This window comes from Typopeltis vanoorti, chromosome 1 (genome assembly GCF_054136105.1).
Source record: "Typopeltis vanoorti isolate ZY-2024b chromosome 1, IOZ_Tvanoo_1.0, whole genome shotgun sequence".
Taxonomy (NCBI): domain Eukaryota; kingdom Metazoa; phylum Arthropoda; class Arachnida; order Uropygi; family Thelyphonidae; genus Typopeltis; species Typopeltis vanoorti.
In genome coordinates, this window is record NC_143549.1 from 58051256 (window position 1) to 58076197 (window position 24942).

At 34.4% G+C, this 24942-nt stretch overlaps 1 protein-coding gene across 1 annotated transcript in view; it reads left to right on the top strand.

Moving 5' to 3' along the window:
- Positions 1 to 24942, top strand: part of LOC150110013 (uncharacterized) — a 594272-nt gene that overhangs the window by 354447 nt on the left and 214883 nt on the right. Inside the window, exon 7 of the mRNA XM_090390616.1 lies at positions 21687 to 23103. Coding sequence (XP_090246742.1) covers positions 21687 to 23103 — 1417 coding nt within the window. The remainder of the gene's footprint in view (positions 1 to 21686; positions 23104 to 24942) is intronic.

Below are 24942 nucleotides of genomic sequence, written 5' to 3' on the forward strand. Positions count from 1 at the left end.
CCTAAGTTTACATCGTCTGTTTACACGATAATTCATAAGTCTGTCAGTACCTACATCAATATTGTCTTATATGATAGAAAACACTGTAGGCCCTATGCATATTACTAACACTTGACATCAAAAGATAATGTGAAAAAGAAATTCATATTTATTTACAGGTATAATGATTCATGCATTGATATCAAAGAAGTAGCAATACGATTGCTTCATGGTAGCCTAGCCTATACACTAATGAGTTTATTATTATTATTATGATTCAGGTCTCCATAGAGTCAAAAGTCTCATCACGGGAGGCCTATCCTAGAAAACAGAGTGTATTATAACTCCTCGAACTCATTTGAATCGTTGGAAATTGAATGAATCATTATAAAATTTTTATTTTATTCTAACTAATTAAATAAATATAACTAATTAATAACAATTAATTTTATGCAGTTATGATTTACGTTTCTTTACCTTTCTCTCGACTACAAATGGCACCATGTAAGTGTTTGTGTGCATTAGTTTTGATAAATTTTAACTCTTTATAATAGATTTGTGTATATTTTATGGTAGTAAATGATAAAAATACTCTAGTATCTACATATATTTTATACATTCATGACATCCTTTGGTTGGAAAGATCTAGGTTTCAATCCCTTCTTGGACATGAAGCTTTATCAGGGCTTTTCAACTGAAGGTGAGTTAGCCAGTCTTATGATACATGACATTTTGCAGGATGGCTTTCATCCTGCAAAACTGGCCATTAGACAAAAGCAATTGACAGGCATAATACATTGGCCTCGTAACCTCAGTTGCTTCGGCTGTAAATCCAAAACAGCCAATCATATCTGTGGTCCCTGGTCTTTGATCAATTGTTTTATTTCAAACCCAGCTATCATATTCATAAGTTAAAATTGGTTTGAACATTGGCTGCTGCTAGTTTAATGTTTTGGCTAATTTCTCTCATATTCCATATAGTTTTATTCAGCTGTTTCTCCATCACACCAGCTTTTCTTGTTCTGTTGTCTATTTCAGTATTTAATTTGCCATCTATATTAAAATTGTGTCTAAATCTGAAATATTTTACTTTTCTATAAGTATTCTGTTGAGAAGACATTTGAGGTTTTCCATACTCCTGAATATTTTGATAGATTTGTTTTTTTTTTCTTTTTTTTCTGATTTTTTTTTCTGAAGGCAGGTGCCCTCCCTCGATGAGTCGTTGGACTCCCTGGAGGTGTCGTGTAATAATAATAATAATGTCAAATTCATCATCATCAATTTATTAGTATGTTCCTTTAGAGGATGTACACGATAATGTGATACACGATAGTAGTGCATGAAAGAGCTACACTATTACTAATATCAAAAATTTTCCTCAAAAGAATCTGTCAAGACTCCAATGTTGTCAGATCTTATATTTCTGTCTTCTAAGGCATTTTATCAATCCACCCACATCTTGGTCTTCTTCTGAGTCTCTTCCCTGCCAGGCTGGCAAAGAACACTTGTTTTGCTAATCATTCCTTTCCCATTCTATTGAAGCGACAATATCGTCTGATACCATCTGGGTTTCAATCCCAGATCATGAGATTAGCTCAGCTAATACAGTATGGTGTAAAAAAAAATTAATAAAAAAAAAAATTTAAAAAAATACTGAATAACTATAACAATACGTGTTAATGGTGTAAAGGTTTATTAACAAAGAAAGAAAGAATTTCCATACCCTTCACATTCTCCTGATTCTGTGATCTCCAGTCTTGGATCTAGTGTTTTAATTTTAACCTTGCTCTCTGCTCCATAAGTCAAAAGTTTCTTTCTTATTCCATATAAATTTATTCAGCTGACTTCCTACCATACCAGCTTTATTAATTTTGTTTTCTATTTTCACATTTAATTTCCTTCAACTAAAAATATTGTTGAAGGATTGGTTATTCCATCACGTGACCTGCCTTCAAACCTTGATAAACTCGGGGATAAAATAGCATGATAGGTCCAGATTGTGCTGATTTTCATTGACATATCCCATTCTGATCACCAAAAATTTATAATATTATAAGTACTTACCAGTGAATGCAGACTTTTTCTCCTGTGTGCTGATAGTTTTCCCCTCCTTTTGTACATCTTGGAGATTGCTTTGTAGGCTGGTGGTGGATGAATCACTATCTGTTGCATAACAAACATCTTCAATAAGAGATGTTTAGGTCTATTACTTTTAAAAAAATCACGGCACTACAGTTTTGAAACAAGCACTTTCACACTACAATACGAACTTGTGAAGAAAGTATTCAGTATTACTAGATCTGAGAACCGGATACAGACTACCTTGATCTTCAGTTTCCGTGGAAGAATTTTCTTTATACTTCCTTGCTGATTGGTCACTAACATTTGCAACACAGATGTTATTTCATTCAGTTTTGAGAACAGAGGATTTGCTGCCCATTGTTGTAATTGACTTGCAGGCAATTTTTATAACTGGTCATAAACAGAAGTATTCCCTTTCCCGAATTTGAAAGGTTTCGTGTGAAAATTAACGATAATTCATGAATACTTCCACGTTTAAAAATACATGGCTTGGTCACTAACATTTGCTACACAGATGTTATATAGACGTTCTGGGTCTGAGCTTTTCGACATATTCATGAATGTTATTCTCCTCAGAATATTTCCACTATAACATATTTATTAATGAAATATGCTTAGAAAACTAAAATGACAAATTCCAGGAGAACTTCTTGCGTAATACTTATTCACCTTCTGAATATGTGTTTATGGATTGATTAACCCCTGGAGTAATCAATCTGTATTTGGGATGAGTTGTTTATTATTACACGGCTGAAAATTAATTTCTCTTTTATAATCATTGTAGTTTTTAAAGTGGTAACTATTTTGCTTGTATAACAGTTGGAAAATTTTACCTATAAAGCACATGATTTCACGTGTTGTTGACCAATTCGTTCATTGGCGTTATACATAATGAACAGCGTGTTGCAGCACATTCTGGCGTAATGTGATAACGTGTAAGCAGTTAGTGTTCGTGAAGTTTAATTTTGCATGTGGGTAAGTGTTTGTCTTTTTATTATCGAAAGTCTAAATTTTGCTAATTGTTATTTTAAAGATTTAATTTGGCCCAATGGAGAAAAAAAGCACCAAAGAAAAACAATTTCTTTGGAAATGAAAATTGCAATTTTAGATCGCATAGCAAAAGGAGGGGGATCTATGGCGATTGGTAAACATTTTAATTTAGGCGAATCTACTATAAGAGCAATTAAAAAGAAGGAAGTCGCAATAAGAAAATCTGTCATTTCTGGCACAAAACTAAGTGCCAAATTATCTTCGTATTCAAGAGATGCTTTATTAGAAAACACAGAACGAGCGCTCGTAATTTGGATTGAAGAATTAACTCAAAGAAGAATTCCTATAAGTGATTATTTAATTAAACAAAAAGCTCTTCAGTTTTATGAACAGATGAAGCAATTGGAGCCATCTACTTCCGCTTCCCAGGCTGATAAAGAATTTTTGGCTAGCAAAGGATGGTTAACCGAGTTTTTAAAAAAGAATGCACTTCATAATATGAAGATTACAGGCGAGGTTGCAGCAGCTGATGAAGCAGCCGCCAAAAATGTTCAAGGGAAGTTAGCCAAAATTATTGAAGATGGTGGTTATTGTCCTGATCAAGTGTTTAACACTGACAAAACAGAATTGTTTTGGAAGAAAATGCCTAGTCGAACTTGCATCACAAAGTCTGAGAAAAAAGCAAGTGGGTTTAAAGCAAGCAAAGATTGAGTAACGTTGTTACTTTGTAGCAATGCATCAGGAGATCGAATGTTGAAATCCCTCCTAGTAAATCGATTTCTAAGACCACTTGCTCTAAAAGGCAAAGAACTAAAACAGCTGCCAGTACATTGGATGGCTAATACAAAGGCCTGGGTAACAACTGCTGTATTTACTGAATGGTTCAATAATTGCTTTGTACCAGAAGTGCAAACATATATAAAGCAAAAAGCTCTCGATTTTAAAGTTTTATTAATTGTTGACGATGCACCAAGTCATCTGCATTTAGAACATCCAAATGTGCAGGTCGTGCTTTTTTCACCCAATACAATAAGCATTATTCAGCCATTAGATCAAGGCATAATTGCTGCTTTTAAAAAATATTACGTTAAGCACACTTTTCAATTTATATTGGATAAACTAGAAAATGAATCATTAACAGTAACTGATGTTTGGAAAAAATTTTCTATTTTGGACTGCTTAAATCATGTTGCATCTGCTATCGCTGAAATAAGACCACAAACTTTAAATGCCTGCTGGAAAGCAGCTTGGCCTGGATGTGTTGCTCTGTTTGCAATAGTGCAACACATTTATAATGATAATGTAGATGTTTGCATGGTTGCAAACATCTATATTATCAGCTGAAATCATTACTTTGGCACATGAAATTGGTGGAGAAGGTTTTGATACATTTAGTCAGAACGATATAGACGAATTGCTTGTGGATAATGCCTTAAGTGATGATGATATTATTGGATATCGATTAACTTTAGATATCGTCGAAGACCCAGAAAACGATAATGAAGCGGAAGAAAAACCTGTCCCCCTCACTGCAAATATAATTCGAGAAGGTCTTGAACTGTGCAATAAATTGGAAAATCATTTTCTTGTTAATGACACAAATTCTGAACGAGCCTTTAAATTCCAATGTGAGCTGAAGAACTGTATGTCTGGATATTGCGAGCTATATAAAAAATTAGTGAAATCATTATCGCAAAGTTTAATCACTGATTACATTGTCAGAAGAAAAAAATCAGCACAGAACAAGGGTGAAGCTAATTCTGTTTGTGAAGAACCATTGCCTTTACCATACAGATCTGATGCACTGACTAATCTCTTCTGGTGATGAAAGTGATTTTGCACCAGTTCGCAAACATTGCCGAATATTGTCTAATAGCGATGATAATTCTGATGAGAAAATGTAAAAAAAAAAAAAAAAATTTTTTTTTGTTACTTTTCGATAAAATTAGATGAATAAAGCTTTAAAACAAACTTAGGCATTCTTATTTTCCTGAATTTTCATAAACTTTTTTATGCGATTTTAGGTTTATTTTAATTCATTGCTTCGGTTTTATGTGGTTTTAGAAAATTATGGAACGTATCCCTAATTTTTCAACGTAAGTTAGGCCTTTTTTGTGCGATTTTTTATAATCAGTTTTCTGTGGAACGTATCTACCGCATAAAAAGAGACCCGACTGTATTTTGATCTAATATCCCTATTACACCATGTAACTGTAGCATTTTGAAGAGCTTTTCATCTTGGCACCTTGTCATATGCCTTTCCCAGATATACAAAAATTAAATACAAATCCTTATGATATTCTCAAGCTTTCTCAACGATTTGCATTAATGTGAAAATTTGATCCAGACAACCTCTATTTGGCCTGAATCCAGCTTTTTCTTTAATTAGCTTTCTTTCCACAATTTTTCTTAGCCATTCCTACAAGTATACTTGCAAAAATCTTATCATGAACATTCAGCAGAGAAATTCCTCTGTAATTCTCACATTTGGTTTTATTTCTCTTTTTAATTGATGAGTACTATGAGAGCTCTGCTTTGATCTGTTAGATCTCCATGGTTTGGTTCTTGTGTTCAATCTCTTTCATTTTTTTTTTTTTTAAATGTTTGTGTATTTGAGTCTAGAGTTCACCTCTGAGAGCTTTTCAACTTTGATTTGTTTCAAAGCTTTCTTATGCACTTTTCAATATGAAATTCAATTTTATCCTGCTCAATGCTGAATAGTGATCACTTCCAGTTTCAAATCCTCTGTATAATCTTGTATGCTGAACTAGTGAGAAAACATTGCTATCAACAATAACATAGTCAATGAGACTTTTCTTATTTCTAGCATCTTCTCTCCATTTGAGTTTGTGCACATTTTTAGACTGGACCATGGTGTTAGAAATAACTGGTCCATGTCCTGATCAGAAATCCAGGAAGTACTTACTGCTATTATTAGCTTTGCTCTTTTCTCTAAATTTCCCCCAGAACATTTTTATATGTTTGGTAATCCTTTCCTACTCTTTCTCTGCTGTTTAGAACTTCAACAAGGACCAACTTTTTCATTATGTTGGCTGCCTTCTCTATGGTATTGAAAAATTCCTCCATTTCTGCCTCAGGTAGATTCTTCTATGGGAATAGGCACAAACAAGTCTCATTGTTCAGTTTCCCATTCTGATATTTGCCCACATCACTCTACTTGATATTGCCTACCATTCAAGAAGATTATCCTCATATTAGTTTTGAATGCTATAGCTACTCCTTCTTTTCTTCTTCTTATTCCTTTCCTCTTCTTTTACCTTGTGGTGTCAAGGATTTTCTATTCACTTAACTGCAACTATATCTCAAGGATAAGGTGGTTAGCCCTATGCCTCCCGGTGTGCCCTATGTTTGTAGATGCATGTGTTCATAGGCTGGTTTGCCTATTCTGGGGGACAAAAAAATCCGAGTTTCCAGGTTAAAAAAAAACCCTACTGCTGTATGAGACTCGCTAACTCGCCTTTAGTCGAAAGAGACCAGCTAAAGTTTCCTAACATCACTGATGGGATCGAACCCAGGTCTTTCCGACCAAAAGGGTTTCGTGTGTACTGACTGAGCAATGGAGGCTCATTCCTTCTTTTCCTTGTTTGTTATTGCCTGAATATAGCATATTGTATTTGTTGCTTTAGAAAGATCTCATCTGTTTATTATCTTCTTTGTTTCAGCCACTTGTATTCTCGTACTTATACAATTCTTCTGCTAGTTCCATTTCTTTTCCATTGAATTTATTTGTTTCCTTTACAAAATGTTGCATACTTGTATAGGATTCATTTAAGAGTAAAACACCATCTGCATAAAGTGAAGAATTGAGATTAACATCATCAGTTGTGATATCAGATGGGAAAGTTCGTGGATGTGGCTTTGAATGTATTACTCCCCTATCAACAATATGGTATCATTAAAATACTATCCAATAGATTTTTTTTTTTTTTTTTTTTTTTTTTTAATCCTATGTTGCAGTGAGTCCACTCTTGCAGCAGAACTTAATGATATACATCATAGTATCAAAAAAATAATCAATCCTTCCACCTCATCCTTGATCTTTTCTTCAGAAGGATTTTAATGCTATCATCATTACCTATGTTCTAGACACTTCAGAAAAAATAGCCATAATCTTAAAGAAGTACAACCACTGTATGGGTTTCAGGCCCCCACTTGAAACTAGCTACCTTTATCCACTCCACTAAAGAACAGATCTCTCTGCTCTCAAGTCCTGGAGTATATAGTTCCTTGTTCCTGCAAGTTTGCCTACTAAGGACAGATGTTGGAAGTTTTTTTCTACTTGGTTAGACTATAATGAATTTAGTTTAATCCTTTATCCAAGTGTAAACAAACAAAGTTTGTGCCTGAAATATCTTCAGGACTGAGGCAACTCGTGGTAAAGGTAGACAAAGCTCTCATCACTCCTTGTCTCAGTATCTCCCATAATGCAAAGCACATCCCCTTGCAGACATGTATAATGCTGTGCATTAAGTGAAGGGCCACTACCCAGAACGGTTTTGACCTTTATTCAATGTTCAAGTACAGGTCAAACTCCAAAAACTCAGCATTGTTCCCCTCAGTAACAGGCTCACCCTGCCACTGAGAAGAACTCTCAGAACTGGTTGACTCTACACCATGGCAGGCTCACCCCACCACCAAGCAGAGCCTTTCATTTGCTCATATCTCATCCAGTGTGTAACAGCAACCGAGGCACTGCTGTTAACTTCATGGGCTACAGCATTGCCATTCATTACCCACCCAGGACCTGGGTGACAGCAACAGCCGAACCTCAGTTAAAACTTAATGGGCTACAGCATTGCCATTCATCACCCAAGTTTCTAACCGGTTTCGACCTTTATTGAGGTCTCGTCAGTGGGAGTGGGCATACTTAAGGCAGAAGCAATGGAGAAGTCATATTTACCTATACGAGTTGCCAAAAAGTGTACCACCTTATTATTAAATTACTCAGGATTTAGAGAAAGATGTTGGAAGTTTTTTTCCACTTGGTTAGACTATAATAAATTTAGTTTAATCCTTTATCCAAGTGTAAGCAAACAAAGTTTACACCTGAAGTATCTTCAGGGGAGGCAACTGGTGGTAAAGGTTGACCAAGCTCTCATCACTCCTTGTCTCAGTATCTCCCATAATGCAAAGCACATCTCCTTGCTGACATGTATAATGCTATGCATTAAGGAAAGGGCCACTACCCAGACCGGTTTCTGGGATTAAACTAAATTTATTATAGTCTAACCAAGTGGAAAAAAACTTCCAACATATTTCTCTTAATCTAGAATAATTTAATAATAAGCAACTTGTATAGGTAAATATGACTTCTCCATTGCTTCTGCCTTAGTATCACCACTTCTGGGTCTGGCTCCCACTGACAAGACCTCAATATAGGTTGAAAACCGGTCTGGGTAGTAGCCCTTTCCTTAATGCATAGCATTATACATGTCCGCAAGCATATGTGCTTTGCATTATGAGAGATACTGAGACAAGGAGCGATGAGAGCTTGGTCCACCTTTACCACTAGTTGCCTCAGTCCTGAAGATACTTCAGGCACAAACTTTGTTTGCTTACACTTGGATAAAGGATTAAACTAAATTTATTAAAGGACAGAGAGGAAGATCAGTCAATATCTGCATGGAAGAACATAAAAAATACATCTGCAGTCATGACTGTGGTCAATTGGGCCTTGCAGGCTATGCTCCATCACAGTAAATTTAGAAGAGAAAGACTGCTTTTAGAATATGCAGTTGCTCTCAGAAATTAGTCTAATTTGAATAAATATGGTTGCATTATCATCATCATCATCATCATCATAACGCTAATTACAGATATAGACCATATTGGTCTGTTCCAGTTTCGTTATCCATCTAATATTTTTTTGTGTCTTTGAATGTATTACTCTCCACCAACATACACATACACAATATGTATCAAATAGTATCAAAACAATAATCAATCCTTCCCGTAATCCTCGATCTTCTCTTCAGAAAGATTTTAAAGCTATCATCATTCCCTATGGTTGAGACACTTCAGAAAAATTAACCATAATCTTAAAGAAGTACAACCACTACATACCTGGCCTTTTCTTTCTAGTTGGTTTAGATTTTATTATTTGTTTAGGATATCGGATGTTGACCATTCAGTTTACATGTTCTATCCATTTTTGTATATAATTGTTTAGTTTTTCTTCTCTTGATTTTGTTTTTAGTTCTTTTAAAATATCTTTGTTCCTTTTTTGTTCTAATAATGTGTATTTTGCAGTTCTTCTCATAAATCTCATTTCACTTGTTTATATTCTTTGTTTATCTTGTTTGTTTATTGCCCAAATTTCACTGCCATATAATAATGTGGGCATTACTAAGGTATTGTATATTTTCAAGCTTGTTTCTGTTTTTACTATATTTGGATTGAGTGTTCTATTTATCAGACCTATTATCTGTAAAAATTTTGAACTTTTTAATTTTGTCTTTTTCTCCTTTATATGATATTTCACATCCAAGATAACTGAAAGTATTTATTTTTCTCTTATTTTAATATTAATAACTATTTTGCTTCTAACTAGAATTTGCCTACAGATGCCACTGTTTTAGTTTTATTTATGGATATTTTCATTTCAAACTGTTCTACTATAACGTTTAAATTATATATTGCTCTTTGTAAATTGTCTTCCTTAATTGATATTATTACCTGATCATCTGCAAATAATAACGTGTTTATTTTGTTATTCCAGGAAATTTCTATACCTGGATTGTTTAATGTGTTCCACTGTATTAATATTTCATTAATATAAATGTCGAAAAGTGTTGGAGACAGAGGACATCCTTGTCTTACCCCTTGGTTTATAGATTGTTTTTCAGACATTTTTTCATTTATTTTTATTTCATTATCTTTGTATATATTCAATATTGCATGTAGTAGAATTAGGTATACTTATTCTTTGTAATATATCAAACAGTATATATATCTTTTTACTTTGTCAAATGCTTTTTCATAATCTATAACAAAAGATGAGTTTCTAAATTGAATTCTGTTCTTTTTTCTATAACTAGTTTTAAACAAAAAGCTGCATTCTTTTGTTTTATTGTAGATTCTATACTAAAATTGAAAATATACATTCACTGTATATTTTCAATTTTTCATTAAGTATTCTACTATACATTTTGTAGCATGTATTCAATAAACTAATACCTCTGTAATTAATAGGGTTTGTTTTATCCCCTTTTTTAAATATAGGTATCTATTGGTATTTCTCCATTTGTATATATTTTATTTAAAAATTTTAATAATCTCTGATGAAATTTTTTCCATCAAATTTATTCAGTTCAGAGTTTATCCCATCTTCTCCTGCTGATTTGTGATTTTTTATTTTACTTTGGTCGTTCTTTAATTCTTTCATTCTTATTATATCCTTTAAAGCATTTTGTAAGTTATTGGTGTAATTTTTCTTTATGTTATCCATCCGAAGATTGTGAAGTAATCCAAGAATTCTTTTACATCTATTTCGCAATTTATATTTGAAGTTTCTTTTATATCTATAATCATGTGTTTTAGTATTTTATATGCATTGGGTCCTATTTTATATATGTCATTTTCTAGATATGATACAAATTTTCTTAGCTTTCTCTGTATCTCCTTGTTTTTTGCTACTTAATCCTTTAAAGGCCAGCTTTTTTATTTTCAATTATTGTTTTTATTTCATTGTCCCATACATGTATTTTTTATGATATTTTTGTGTGTTTCCGGATTTTCATATGCTGCTGATGTAATAATTTCTTTTATATTATTCCATTCTTTCTCGATGTCTTCATTTTCTTGTATTTTTTCCTAAGTAGTTATTAATCCTCTGTTGGTATAAATTTCTTATACTTGAATCATTTAGTAGTCTTACTTATTAATTAGATTTTGTTTATCCAGTTTCTTTTTTTTTTTTGTATTTTTTGTAACCAGTTTGGTGGGAACCTTAGTTTTGGCTCCACTAAATAGTGATCTGTGTCAATTTCTAGTCCTTTTCTAACTTTAACATCTAAGAAGAGGTTTGCTGCTTTTTCATTTGCTATGAAGTAGTCTATTATTGATTTTTGTTCTCTTGCACATCATATATTTTTATGTTTGTAGAATGTATTCATTATTTTTAAATTATTATATTATTATTATTATTATATTATATAACCAATGAGTTTGCTTTCCATTTTTGTTTACTGTTGGTTCTCCAAATTTTTCTATATTATTATTAATTTTTTTCATTCCTATTCTGGCATTAAGATCTCCAGCTATAATTATATGATCTGTTTTATTTAATTTTTCATATATTCCTTTTAACTGTTTATAAAAGTAATTTTCTCCTTCTTTTCCTTCTTCAGGGGCATACACTCCAACAACTGTTAAATTTTCTTTATTTAATTTTAATAGCACTTCTAATATTCTTTCATTCCAGTATGTATGTATGAGTTATTTTTGCCTTAATTGATTTATGGATCCAAATCATTACACCAGCTTTTGCGTGTATTTGTTTGTCCACTCCGCTATATATGATATGATAATTAGAAGTTTCTCTTTTGTTTCTGTAAGAACTGCAATTTCTATATTTATCAGGCCTTAAACTTCCCAAAATATGGGAAGCAGTAATACTTGGAGATCCTGATTTACACTCCAGGCTGCCAACAGGTGTCCACGGAGGGCACCCCACCTAATGAGGACTCTAGTCTTTTGTACACACGTGTTTCACATAGTTTTGTGTTGCCTTTGTGTATTACAAGTCTTATATTGTACTCCCTGTGTATATCTAAGTGACTGAGATGAAATATTGGAAGAATTGAATATTATTTTTAATTCCTTCTCGGTGCCGTTTTGTCCCATTAAAACTGTAACGTGAGTTTCTCCCAGCATTTAAGCAATTACATACAAATTATAGATATGTATCTGATTGAATTCTTCTTAAAGGTTTTCTACCATTCCTCTGCACTGCTTGTTCATTTAACAATCTTAAGAAAGTAAGTACTCCAGATTTCCAGAATAGTGTGTTTTCGTGTCACCCTTATCTCTGATTCTTCTTACTGTATACTTTTCTTCATGTCTAAGGTTTTTTTTTAGTATCCCTGGACATTTCGTGACCTTCCTGATATTTATCTTCTATTTCTTTCCAAAGTATTCCTGTGACTTTTGTTCAACTAATTTTAGACTTAGTTTGGCTCTCTTACAGTTTTCTCTAAAAATTCACAGATATACCATAATTAAATTTTAATAATATGTAGATATTTTGTCTTAAGTATCTTAAGACATCATCAGTACAGTTATTACAAACAGTACTAGGAATTTTGTCTCTGTATTCTCATAGGGCATCTGCTGACTTACTTGCTAGAAACTTTCGGTATACTTTCTGCTTTTTTCTTGCATCCACCATGGAATTCAGAAATCCTTGCAGACATCTTCAACACATCCCCTTTCTAGCTGAATCATTCACTGTTTTCTTTACAGTTTGCCACTGAGACTACAGTGTTTGATTGTTTTCAAATATTTTCATGTTTCCTGAATAATATTTGGATATATCTGTTTATTTTTTTTTAAACTTTCTTACATATTTTTCTTTTCAATGTGGCATTCATTTTTTTATTTTGCTGAAATGATTCCACTTTCACAGTTTTCACCTATATACAGGAATACCTTGTATAGCGCAGTTAATTGGTTCCAAGAAGTGTCCGTGCTATGCAAACCCGCATTGTTCGAGGTCTATATATAAAGGTTTTCAATTTAATTTGTTTATTACAAAAATTTAGGATAATAAAAATGTTCAAAAATGAAAAAAATTGTTATTTTTATTAACTAAATAACAAATAAAATCCTTTTAAACTGATATAAAAGTTGTAGAAAACAAAACAAATATTGCTTCAATTTTAGCATACAGTAATTTACTTTTTACTAAAATAGTCTTTTAGTGTTCGTTGACCCATCCTTGTCTTCTTTATCTCTTCAAGTACTAGATCTCTGTAGCATTTGATGGCATTATTGAGACTTTGTCTCACTTTGATGCTTCTTTCCAAATTCGGGTCGGCATTTATGAGAAAGTCAGAAGCTTCGTCGATTTTTCTCACAAAAGTTGAAAGATCAGCAAAGGAAAATTCTTAAACCATGGCATCAGTGGGGTCATCTTCATCTTCTTCATAGTGTTTGCCATTAGCAATGACTTAACACAGATTATCAATCTCCCTACCAGAATACCTGATAACCCCCCTTCCAGTTTGCCAACACACTTGATCTCTTCCTAACAAGCTCTCCTTACAAGTATACTGTAGATGTCAGTTCTCTTGGTAACTCAGATCACAACCTCATACACGTCTCTTTTGCCACAGAACAACCTTCACCTAACAGTTCTCATTGTCCTGCTCTTTGGCACAACAAGGGTGCCAAATAGAATGACCTTTGTGACTCCTATTTCTCCTTACCATGGTCCAAATATACTGCTTCAGCCCTCCTGATGCAAACACTTGCTCACACTGAATAAGAGAAATCATCCTCACAAGAATGAAGGCCTTTCTACCTTATTCTATCCCAAATTCACAGCCACTACCCTTTTTTTTTTCTCAAAAAAAAAAAAAGAAGTGTATGAATGCAGCAAACGAAAAAAAACCTCTGCCTACCACAAATGGCTCAAGATCAAAACTCCATCTTCTCACTCTGCCTATATTGCAGTTCACAACAGCTGTAAAAGAATCATCACAAAATCCAAATCAGACCCTGAAAAGGATTCTGCAAACTTGCCTGTCCAAATGGCATTTGCGTCTTCTGGTCCCAAGTGCCCATTGGGCACAACTTTTTCCTATCCTAATTTTCACCACTCTCGCATCCACATGGCACTGTAGTTACCTCACCTAGAGACAAGACTGGCTTACTGGCATCACTCTTCTCTTCCAATTGAACATCTGGGCAATCCACCAAAAACTGTTCTCCCATAGTCTTTCTTCAGAAAGACTATGGGAGAACAGTGGCACTGCAACTTGATTGCCAACTTTCTTGCTGGTTACTCACTACGTGTCATGGTGGATAGTTTTCTCTCCTTAGATTTCCCAGCAATGCAGGAATACCCCAGGTCCTATTCTTTCATCCACTCTCTTCCTCTTGTATATAAATGACCTGCTCTCACAGACTTCAAATCCTATCCATAGCCTTGTCAATGACGCTGCACTACATTCTTCCTTTTCATTTGTAAAACAATGTAGTACTCGCTTGTTAAAATCCCCAAGATTCACTATAGCAGCACCCAGCAATGTATTTTGTCCTATTTATCCTATCTCACACCAGACAGCCTCAAATGAACCATCTCCCTCAGACCTAATATCCTCTTTAACTTCTGATTTTTTCAGTTGTAATTCTGCAGCTATTCAGCAATACCCCACCTCCTGTCCTGTTCCTTCTATCCTCCCTGAAAATACAATACCTTTTACATTCTATCCCTGTAACTATATCATTTTCAGTCAACCAGATCTCATTGATGCCTATAATTTTTGTCCAAGTCGAGTTTACCAATGCCAAAAGCTGCTCACCTTATTCCTGATACTTCTTGCAATCATGTACATGCATTTCAACGCCCCTTTGTACCCATAGTTCCATAGTTACTCTTGTGTAATGTCATTACCAACACATTTAAATTGGAGACCTGTGAAATTCCGTTTACCATTGCATAATCATTACTATACACTTGCTTATTCATCACTGGGGTGGCTAGACACATGCTTGATTTCATCCTCCTTAATATCTCTAGTAAAAATTCCCCTTCTTCTTCCTTAGTAAAACTTTTTGTGGGGCAAGACCATAGGACAAATGAATTTCGTTCTCCAATTCCCCATTTTGAAATTTGTCCACATAATGCTATTTCAAATTCCAGCCAATCAAGAAGTTTATCTTCTTGTTTCCTCTTGCATGTTATTGCTACTCCTTCCTTTTTCTGATTACTGTTGTGTGAATATAACATCCTATATTTATTATTTAGCAGAATTACACCTGTTTGTCTTCATCTCAGTATCACCAATATGTTCACCCAGTACTTTTAGTTCTTCTGCCTTTTGATTTTTTTTATGTTGATACTTCTTATGCCTGTCTCTACTTCTGCGTGTTGGGGTTGAAATTGTTTCAGTAGTTGACTTTTCATTATCTACTCTGGTTCCCTGACAAAAACAGCTGGGATTTTGTGTAACTGGACATACTGAATGCTCCATTTGGCAAGTATTTTCATCATGTTGTACCGTCCTGTTTTTCCAGTTTAACTCATACGTAGAATACATTTTTGTCAGCTACATCATCAAGTTCTAGCCCATTTTCACTCGTTCAGTATGTCCCATTAGCAGATATCCAGGCAGTGGTGAGGATTGGACATTAGGTCAGAAGTCCTTGTGAGTTCTTCTCATTCTTTAAAGGTTATGTGGAAGTATCTAATTTATCTAGCTTTGATTCACAAATGCCTCCTTAACCTGTTCTATAATTACATTTTTCTCTTTCATTTTTAACTTTTTATATGTTTTTATCATCATTGCTTCCTATCATTTGGTAAAGCATTATATCAGTAAATATATATATTTGTATTGTTCTGTTAATTTTTGCAGATTTCTCTCTCTCTCTCTCTCTCCCCCGCTTCTTGAGTGATTATTTATTTATGTATGAATAGTACATCAATAAATGATCACTGAAATATATACAGAAATATCCATATAACAAAAACTCATGGGGGGTACAGTCTGTTAGATGAAAGTGAACCAAGTTGCTCTGTTTTTGTGTGAAAGGGTAAATGTCAGATGGTTCATGAGCCTCATCTTCAAAAAGAAGTTTGCTTATGTATTGCCAAAACTGCTTTCTTGGTCTTCCTCTTCATCTGTGTCCATTTGCTGGCCTGCAGAGAGCGAGTGCACTGAACATAGGTCAAGGTGGATTGGCATCCCAGCCATCTCAGCTGACTTTTTTGAATTGTTTCTATAAGGGATATTTGCTGGCTTTCTTCAAGAATGGCAGTATTAGGAATGTGATCTTGCTGCGTACATCCTAGTATTATTCGAAGGCATGTTCTCCCAAAGCTATTGATGATATAATTGCTTGTTGAGTAGTCCTGTTCCATGGCTGGGCACCATATGTAAATATGGCTTGATGGATCTTTTTGTACAGACAAACTTTGGTATTTGTGGTGATGAGGGTGAATTTCCAGATATCAATGAGCCTTTTATGGAACTGAAGAGTTTTTTGCTTTCTTCTCACTATGTCATTGATAGTATTGATGTAGGAACCAAAGTACTGAAAATCGTTTACTTCTTCAAAAGTGTGGTGGTCATTTAGGCATAATATTTCCTTCTACTCTGTTCTTTAATGACTTTAGTTTTACTGCTGTTGATTGCCAATCCAATGAGTGCTTCATTTTTACATAAAGTATCTAAGTAGTTTTGGGCAGTCGGAATGTTAGACTCAATCATTACCACATAATCTGCATAACAAAGACTGCTTATGTGCACTTATCCTGTCAATTCTTCAAGAGTTGTTCCATACCCATTTCCTGAGTCTTGATACATAGTCAAGGATAATAAATAGAGATGGTGGTAAACAGTCTCCCATTAATGATTAATCTAGTATGGTTTTCTTCTATTGCTTTATTTTTAAAGGTATACCATAGAGAATTTTGCACATTCTTTGTATATTGATTGAATCAAAGGATTTTGAAAAATCTCTGAAGTTTATGATCAAGATTTTTATCACTTGCTTCTTCTAAGGCACTGGATGTGTTCAACACTGCTTCTGTTTTTCAAGAAACCTGCTTGATTTTTGAGTAGAAGTGTTACATATGATTCATTTCAGTTCAGATGCTTCTGAACTGAAATGAATCATATGTAACACTTCTACGTTGTAAGAAGTAATGTACTTCCTCTGTAATTTTGTGGGTTATTTGGATTGCCTTTTTTTTGTGAATTGATATTATTAGACCTTCTCTCCATTGTGGTGAAATGTCAGATATAGCTAGAGGTGTATTACAAATATTTAACAGTTGCTTCCAAAGCCCTTTTTCTCCATGTTTAATACCCTTTGCTGTTACTATCTAATCCAGGTGCTTTTTCATGCTTTTGGATTTTTAGTGCAGTCTCAAATTCTTGCATTTTAAAATTGTTACACCTAATGGGAAGTTCTCTTTGGATTATTATTTCTGACAAATCATCTGTTTGTTCATGATTTATTCATCATTTAGTTCTTTTAAATGAGTATGTAAATTGTGCATCTTCTGATTTCTGTATTGCTGCTTAATGCCATTGAATTTCTTTATCAGTTCTTCAGTGGTGTGTTAAACCCATTTCCTTTGAGAACATGAAGTCTTGGTGACTTCATGTTCTCAAAGTTTTTGCTACTGCTTCATGGATGGATTATATAATATGAGAAAAGCACTGGGATGGTTCTTCAGGGCATTGGGCTTTCTGTTAGTTTGTTTTATAGTGCTTCTTTATATGGAGTTTGTAAAGAGCTAGGTCATTCCAATGATATTTATTTGTTCTTGTTTTATGGCTTAAAAGTGCTGAGACAAAATTTTATATGTGCACTTACTATTCTATGATCGGAGTTTAGTTCTACACTATTATAAGCTCTAAAATTTTTGAGCTGATCTCACCCACTTTTCCATTGATTTAAATATGATCGATTTATGATCTTGTTCCATTTGGATGTTCCCAGGTCCATTTTCTTCCAGATTTGTGTGGAAATTTGCTCTGCACATTGACAAAGTTATGATTGTTACACAGTTCAGCTATAAGATATCCATTTTCATTTGTTGTTGTACATGAAAGGCACTATAGTTTTTGTGATTACTGAAACATCTGATCCTATTTGTCCATTAAAATTATGACCGTACTGATGACCATACTGGATATGGTCATCAGTATCATCTTTAAGAATCTCCTTCATTTTCCAGTCCTTTTTATATCTTTAATTTATTTTCAGTTTCCATTTCCTATTCTAGATGAAACTTCCTAAGATGTTCAATACAAACATATTTTAATATTATTTGTTGCATATTTGTGTGTATTGCACTCATTCTTTGGTAATTGATGTCTATATTTCTTTCCTTAGTTCTCTATTTTAGTCTTCCTTTTAATTATGAAATAATTGGGATATGGTTTGAGCTAAATATCTTTTCCTAAATATGTTCTTGTTGTTTTCATAATAATGATTATATAATGTCTTATTCCTGATTTTACTCTGGATTTCTCCAGATTGTTACTATTATATATACAGGGTGTTCGGGATAAATTTGACAGTTTCGTAAGGAAAAAGAAAATCTTCTTTGTATCTATTAAATTTAATGAATTGACAAAAAACATTACAGGCAGAGTTAATTACAATACTATCAACAAGATTTACTCATAATAACCACCATTAGCATCGATCACAGCTTCAATCCTGCTTCGGAACCTCGAACAAGCTGATGCTACAGTCTCCCTGGGAAGGGCCGCAAAAACTGTTTTAATTTTATCCATTAACTGGGCTTTTGTATTACTGGAAGTGCGATTGGTGTCTTTTTCAACTGCGCCCCATACAAAATAATCCATGGGGTTAAGGTCTGGGGAGTTTGGAGGCCAAACATTTGGACTGGTGAAGTCGTAGAAATTTTCAGACAACCATTTTTGACTTTTCCCAGAGGTGTGGCAAGGGGCCGAATCCTGCTGCCATACATACGGCCTACCATTGGCTACCCTTGTTATCCAGAGCTTGACTACAGTGTTTAGCAACTCCACGTAGCCATCTGAAGTCAACCTGAGGCCCTCTTGGAAAAAATGCGGAGGCATCACATTGCCTTCAGAGGATACACATCCGAAAACCATCACAGTTTGGGGAAATTTAGTCTGCATTACACGAGGAATGTCCTTTGTACTGTATGCAAGCCATCTGTTATTCTGCGTGTTGTGTTTTTGATCCTGGCAAAAGTTTTTCTCATCGGAAAAGAACCAGATCGTTTGTGGTTCCGCAGGATGTTTCACTTTGCTTAGAAGTTTCTTCGCGTTTATCAAACGTTTTTCACGGGCCTTTTCTGTAAGCAGCTGACCTTTGCGGCGCTTGTATGAGTAGTAGCGGAGGTCTTCATTGAGTGCAAGCTTCATAGTAGAGGCTGCAACATTCATTTCACGTGATAAAGCCCGAATTCCAATGCCAGGGTTCTTCAACACCTGTTCCTGCAGATTTGCGAGGAATTCTGCTGTACGAACGCAATCAGATCGTCTGCTAGGGATCTTTCTTCTTGCTACATCCTCGTAGTCACCATTGCAAGTCTCTAGTTCATGCCTGATTGTTTTTACTGTATTCAGGGAGCATTGGGCAGCAGTCGAAATATCCTTATTTTGATGGCCGGCACGAATCATCATGATACAAGTTATTCTCTTCCATGATTCAGGTGGGTTCCAGCTATCCATCCTTTCTGACATCTTGTATATGAATGAAGAAGGGTCCAACCTTTTAAATGAAGAGAAGTGTGTGTTAATACATGTAACTTACAGAAAAATATAATTAATTATAAATATGTCAAATTAATCCCGAACACGCTGTATATATAGTTGTAATTAGGATTGACTCGGGATGTATACATTTATAAAAGTAAAATTTCACTGACTTGAACCCGAGAAAGTATAGCAAAAAACTTTAATAAATCATGACTAATTTCATCGGTGTTTCGACTTCTTCAGGTGAGTAAGAAATAACATAAGACTTATACAAATAACAAGGTAAAAAACATGGACTTTCCAGCTTAATAAAAAGAAGCAGAATAGTAACAGTCATATTTCAATAGGTGACCGCATGCTACTGTTGGCATAAGTTGAATGTGTGTGACAGCTAATTTTAGAGTGCCTGTATTGGATTACTGCGCTATGGGAATCAGGCAAATTGTAGCTTAGATTATTGTTCAAGTGTGAAGGGCCCAGAACTATTTCTTTGGATTCTATAATTCGTCTTTCAAATTCATCCTTGCATATATATAAATTGGTTGTGTGGTCCCAATCAACTTGGTGTGGCCGTTCTTCGAGGTTAAAGTTTACAGAGAAGAGAACATGACTGGAAAGGGTGCTCACTCATGTTCTATTGTTGGAGATGTCACATCTATGTTCATCAAGACGAAGTGAAATAGATTTATCTGTCTGTCCAAAATAAGGTCGACCACAGTCGCATTTAACTTTATAAATACCACGAAAATGCAGTTGGTTGTGTTTTGGTTTTGGTCGACTCAGAAAAGAACGAAGTTTTGGCAGAGTAGTATAGTCGGTCTTTATGTTAAATTTCTTCATAATCCTAGATAGTTTTGGGGTAAGAGAGCTGATAAATGGTAACTGTATATGAGTGATAGGGTTGGATTCATCTTCTTCTCGAGGTTGTTGGCATGGTCTCAAACGTAGCATAGCGTTTTTTTTTTCCCCATAGCGCAGTAATCCAATACTGGCGCTCTAAAATTAGCTGTCACACACATTCAACTCATGCCAACAGTATCACGCGGTCACCTATTCAAATATAACTGTTACTATTCTGCTTCTTTTTATTAAGCTGGAAAGTCCATGTTTTTTACCTTGTTATTTATATAAGTCTTATGTTATTTCTTACTCACCTGAAGAAGTCGAAACACTGATGAAACTAGTCGTGATTTATTAAAGTTTTTTGTTATACTTTCTCGGGTTCTAGTCAGTTAAATTTTAATTTTATAAATATTTATATATATAGAGAGAGAGGGAGAGATTATTGTTAGTGGAGCTGCTGATTTATAACATATCTCTTGCAACTCAAGTTCAGTAAATATTTTGTTTCAGAAAATAAAATTCTTTTGGTCCATTTGTTCTATTATTGCAAATTCTGGGTTTTCAAATCATGTGCATATGCTTTTTTTAAAACTCCATTTTTCTGGTGTTGACCTATAAAAAACATTTCATAACTTCCTTGTTTTCTTCAGTTTATTGCTTGTGCCTAGAATTCCCAACATCTGATGCAGTCCTTGATGACCCAGATGTTGAATGATTCGGTATGGATTTCTATTTGCTTTTCACCATTAAAATGGTGGATGGAACATTGTTAGCCTGGATCCTCCATCGATGTCTCAATGGAGTGACCCCTACTGGTAACTAAGCTACTGCCAGCATAGCTCTAAGCATCACTGAAGCATACAAGTCCCCTGCCATGATAACGCCGAGTACCTTGGAGGAAGAGGGATTATAATTATTATTATGTGACACTTAGAGCCATACTTACACTTTTCTCAAGGTGGATGGGGCCCGAGGCACTAGAGTGTTCTGGGGACCCCCCCCCCCCTCATTGTTTGGTCCCTTAAATTGGCTATAATTTTTCTGGGACCCCAACTAGAGCCTTGTGCACCTGCGCATAAGTACATCCCTGGTGACATCTTCATTGTATGTAATATGAATGTCTTTAGTCATTTCATTTAAAAAGTTTGTTAATGAATAATTTAGCAATTTTGTTAATATATAATTGCTAATAATTTAATTTTATGTACTGAACATTACATAAATTTTTATAGTAAGACATTTCTTGTTTCCAATAGTTATATACAATCATATTTGTATAGCAAATTATTAATTCATTATCTTAATAATTAATCATTTTATTTTTATTTCTTTCAGAAAAAGTTTCCATTTTAGAAGTGCTTCCTACCATTATCACAAGTAGCCATAATCATTCTCAAAGTTGTAGGTCACCACCTGTATTGCCACCCATACCACCACTCCAAAATGATCCATGTCATCTAGAACCCTCCATGGGAGTGGCAGCAGTAACTGCAACAACTAGCCCTACTAATACTTTGGCCGCTGTGGTAATAAGTGCCACTAGTCCACAAGAGCCTCAGGTTGGTAGTCCTGCAATGGCACCTCTAAAATGTTCTTCCCCACCATCTCCACCAGGTGGCATTGTTCCACGTGTATCACCTCCATTCCTGCACAGAGGAGAGCCACCTTCCTCTTCTGCCTCTAAAGACACTGCTTCTACTAGTAAGTTTGTAAGTAATGGCTATGACTTTGTCTCTAATCATTCAACACCAGTGAATTTTACCAATAAGCTATCTCCAAACAAATTTCTTCATAAAAGGTTACCACCTGTACCAGCCAATAGAGAAAATAATTCTAATGTGTCTGCAATTAATGTGTATGATTTTGTATCAGATCATTCTGCACCTTCATCTCCAGATGGTGTTGTCTTTCTTTCTCAGTCCAAATTTCACCACAAAGTGGTGCCTCCACCCATTTCTAATACTGGCAAGGAGACTATTACTGAGAAAAACAAAGTAATCAATGGACAGACTGTCATATCATCTCACACAGTTTCACCAGTGCCTGTGCTGTCCACTTCTCTTAGCCACAATAATCACAAAAACTTAGTCGAAACTATTAGCAAGCCAGTGACATGCATTAAAAATGACGTTTCTGTAAACAGTGTGCCCATCATAAGTAATGAACAACATCAACATCGACAGATTTCTTCATCTCAGGCAAGGCTGCATTTTTCCATCCCTGTTTCTACCTCACAAATGCAAAGACCACCATCTCCCTTAGCACCTCGTTTACATGTATCTCTACCATCGACAGTAGCAACAACAGTATCATCATCTACATTGTCAGCGTCATCATTATCATCGCTATGTGTATCTAATGTCATGACTTCAGCAACTGTGACAACACCTGTTAGTACTCGTGCTTCCATCACTAGCTCATCTACAACGATTACTTCTACGTCTTCCCATGCTGTTCTTGGAAGGAACAGCAGTAGTCCTGTTGTAACAGTTTCACATCCAAACACACCAACTCCTATTCCAGCACGAGACACTCATAGTTCACATAGTAACAGCAGTCTTTCTAGCCTTAGTCAGTTAAGCACACCAGTTCATAAAGATGCCAGCAGAGAGGGTGCAACAAGTCGTAGCCGCAGTAGTTCCAGGAATAATACTCCTTCTGTTAGTGCAGCATCGGTATCAAGTGGCGCTACTTACAGTGCTAACAGCAATCTTACTAGTCTTGTCTTTTCAAAATCGCATAATTGGGTGAGGTATGTATAAAATATTATTGAAATGTGATTTTTCTTTGTATTTGAAATTGTATAAATATATAGAAATTATATATATATATTTTTTGTCTTTATATGCTCATAGTCAAAATGTTGCATAATTTGGTCTGGATGTAAGGTCTGTAAAAGGAACATGAAGTTCCATATAATTAGTGAGAAGGTTCTTTCTGCTAGACTCAGAGGCTTACATTGTTAAGTATGGCACAGCAAACCTAAGATATCTGAGCTAGACCAGATCTTACTTCCTACATATACATTCATTTGCCGTGTTTTATATGTAGCCTAGCCTTCTACCTTTCTTTCCTGTACTTTCTTCTACTTCTTATTCCCCTCACCCCAGTATGCTATCAGTGGAATTTTGATGGTGTGAGGATGACTCTTGATGGTAGCCCTGATAGGATACCTATCATCATGCTAGTAACTTGACACAGGGAAACAAATATTACTTTCCACTCTCAAAAATATCTTAACTGGACAGAAAACATGGTAAAATTACATAGATTAGAAAAAGGTTAAGAAACTGGAAAAAGAAAGATGTGATGAAATATGTCATATGAAATATTAGAAGCATATTATGGTACATAAAGAAAATGAATTAAATAAAATTTTAAATGAGGAAAGCATTGCAATTCTTGTAGATTAAAAAAAAAAACTTGAAGAAACAACTAGCTATCATGTCATATATATAGTGGAGAGTAGATAAACAAACATGTGCAAAAGCTGGTATAATGATTTGGATCCATAAATTAATTATAGCAACAAGTTGTTAGGATGTATGCTCCTGAAGAGGGAAAAGAAGAAGAAAATGATGACTTTTGCAATCAGTTATGAGGGGATATATATGAAAAAATAAATAAAGCAGATAATATAATTATAGCTGGAGATCTTAATGCCAGATTGGGAATGGAAAAAATTAGTAATAATAAATATAGAAAACTTTGAAGATTCAGCAATAAACAAAGATGGAAAATGACTCATTGATTAGATAGTATAATTTAAAAATCATGTATACATTCTATAAACATAAAAATATGCATAAATTTACATGGTGTACAAGAGGATAAAAATCAATAATACATTACTTTATAGTGAATTAGAAAGCAACAAGCCTCTTCCTATTCATAATTCCTAGATGTTACAGTTAGGAAAGGACCAGAAATAGATACAGATCATTATTTAGTTTAGACAATGTTTCCACCAAATTAGTTACAAAAATTACAAAAAACTAAAAAGAAACTATAGAAATGAAATCTAAATATAAAGTAAGATTGTTAAATAATTTTAGTATAAAAATTTATACTAAGAGAAGATTAATAACTATTTAGAAAAAAATGCAAGAAAATGAAGACATAAAAAGAATGGAATGATATGAACGAAATTATTACATTGGCAGCCGTTTAGGTTAACATAAAAATTACATATATGGGATAATGAAATAAAAAAAAAACAAACTGGTCTTTAAATGATGGTTAAGTAATTAAAAAAACAAGAAGACAAAATTGAATATATACAGGGTGTTCGGGATAAATTTGACATATTTATAATTAATTATATTTTTCCGTAAGTTACATGTATTAACACACACTTCTCTTCATTTAAAAGTTTGGACCCTTCTTCATTCATATACAAGATGTCAGAAAGGATGGATAGCTGGAACCCACCTGAATCATGGAAGAGAATAACTTGTATCATGATGATTCGTGCCCGCCATCAAAATAAGGATATTACGACTGCTGCCCAATGCTCCCTGAATACAGTAAAAACAATCAGGCATGAACTAGAGACTTGCAATGGTGACTACGAGGATGTAGCAAGAAGAAA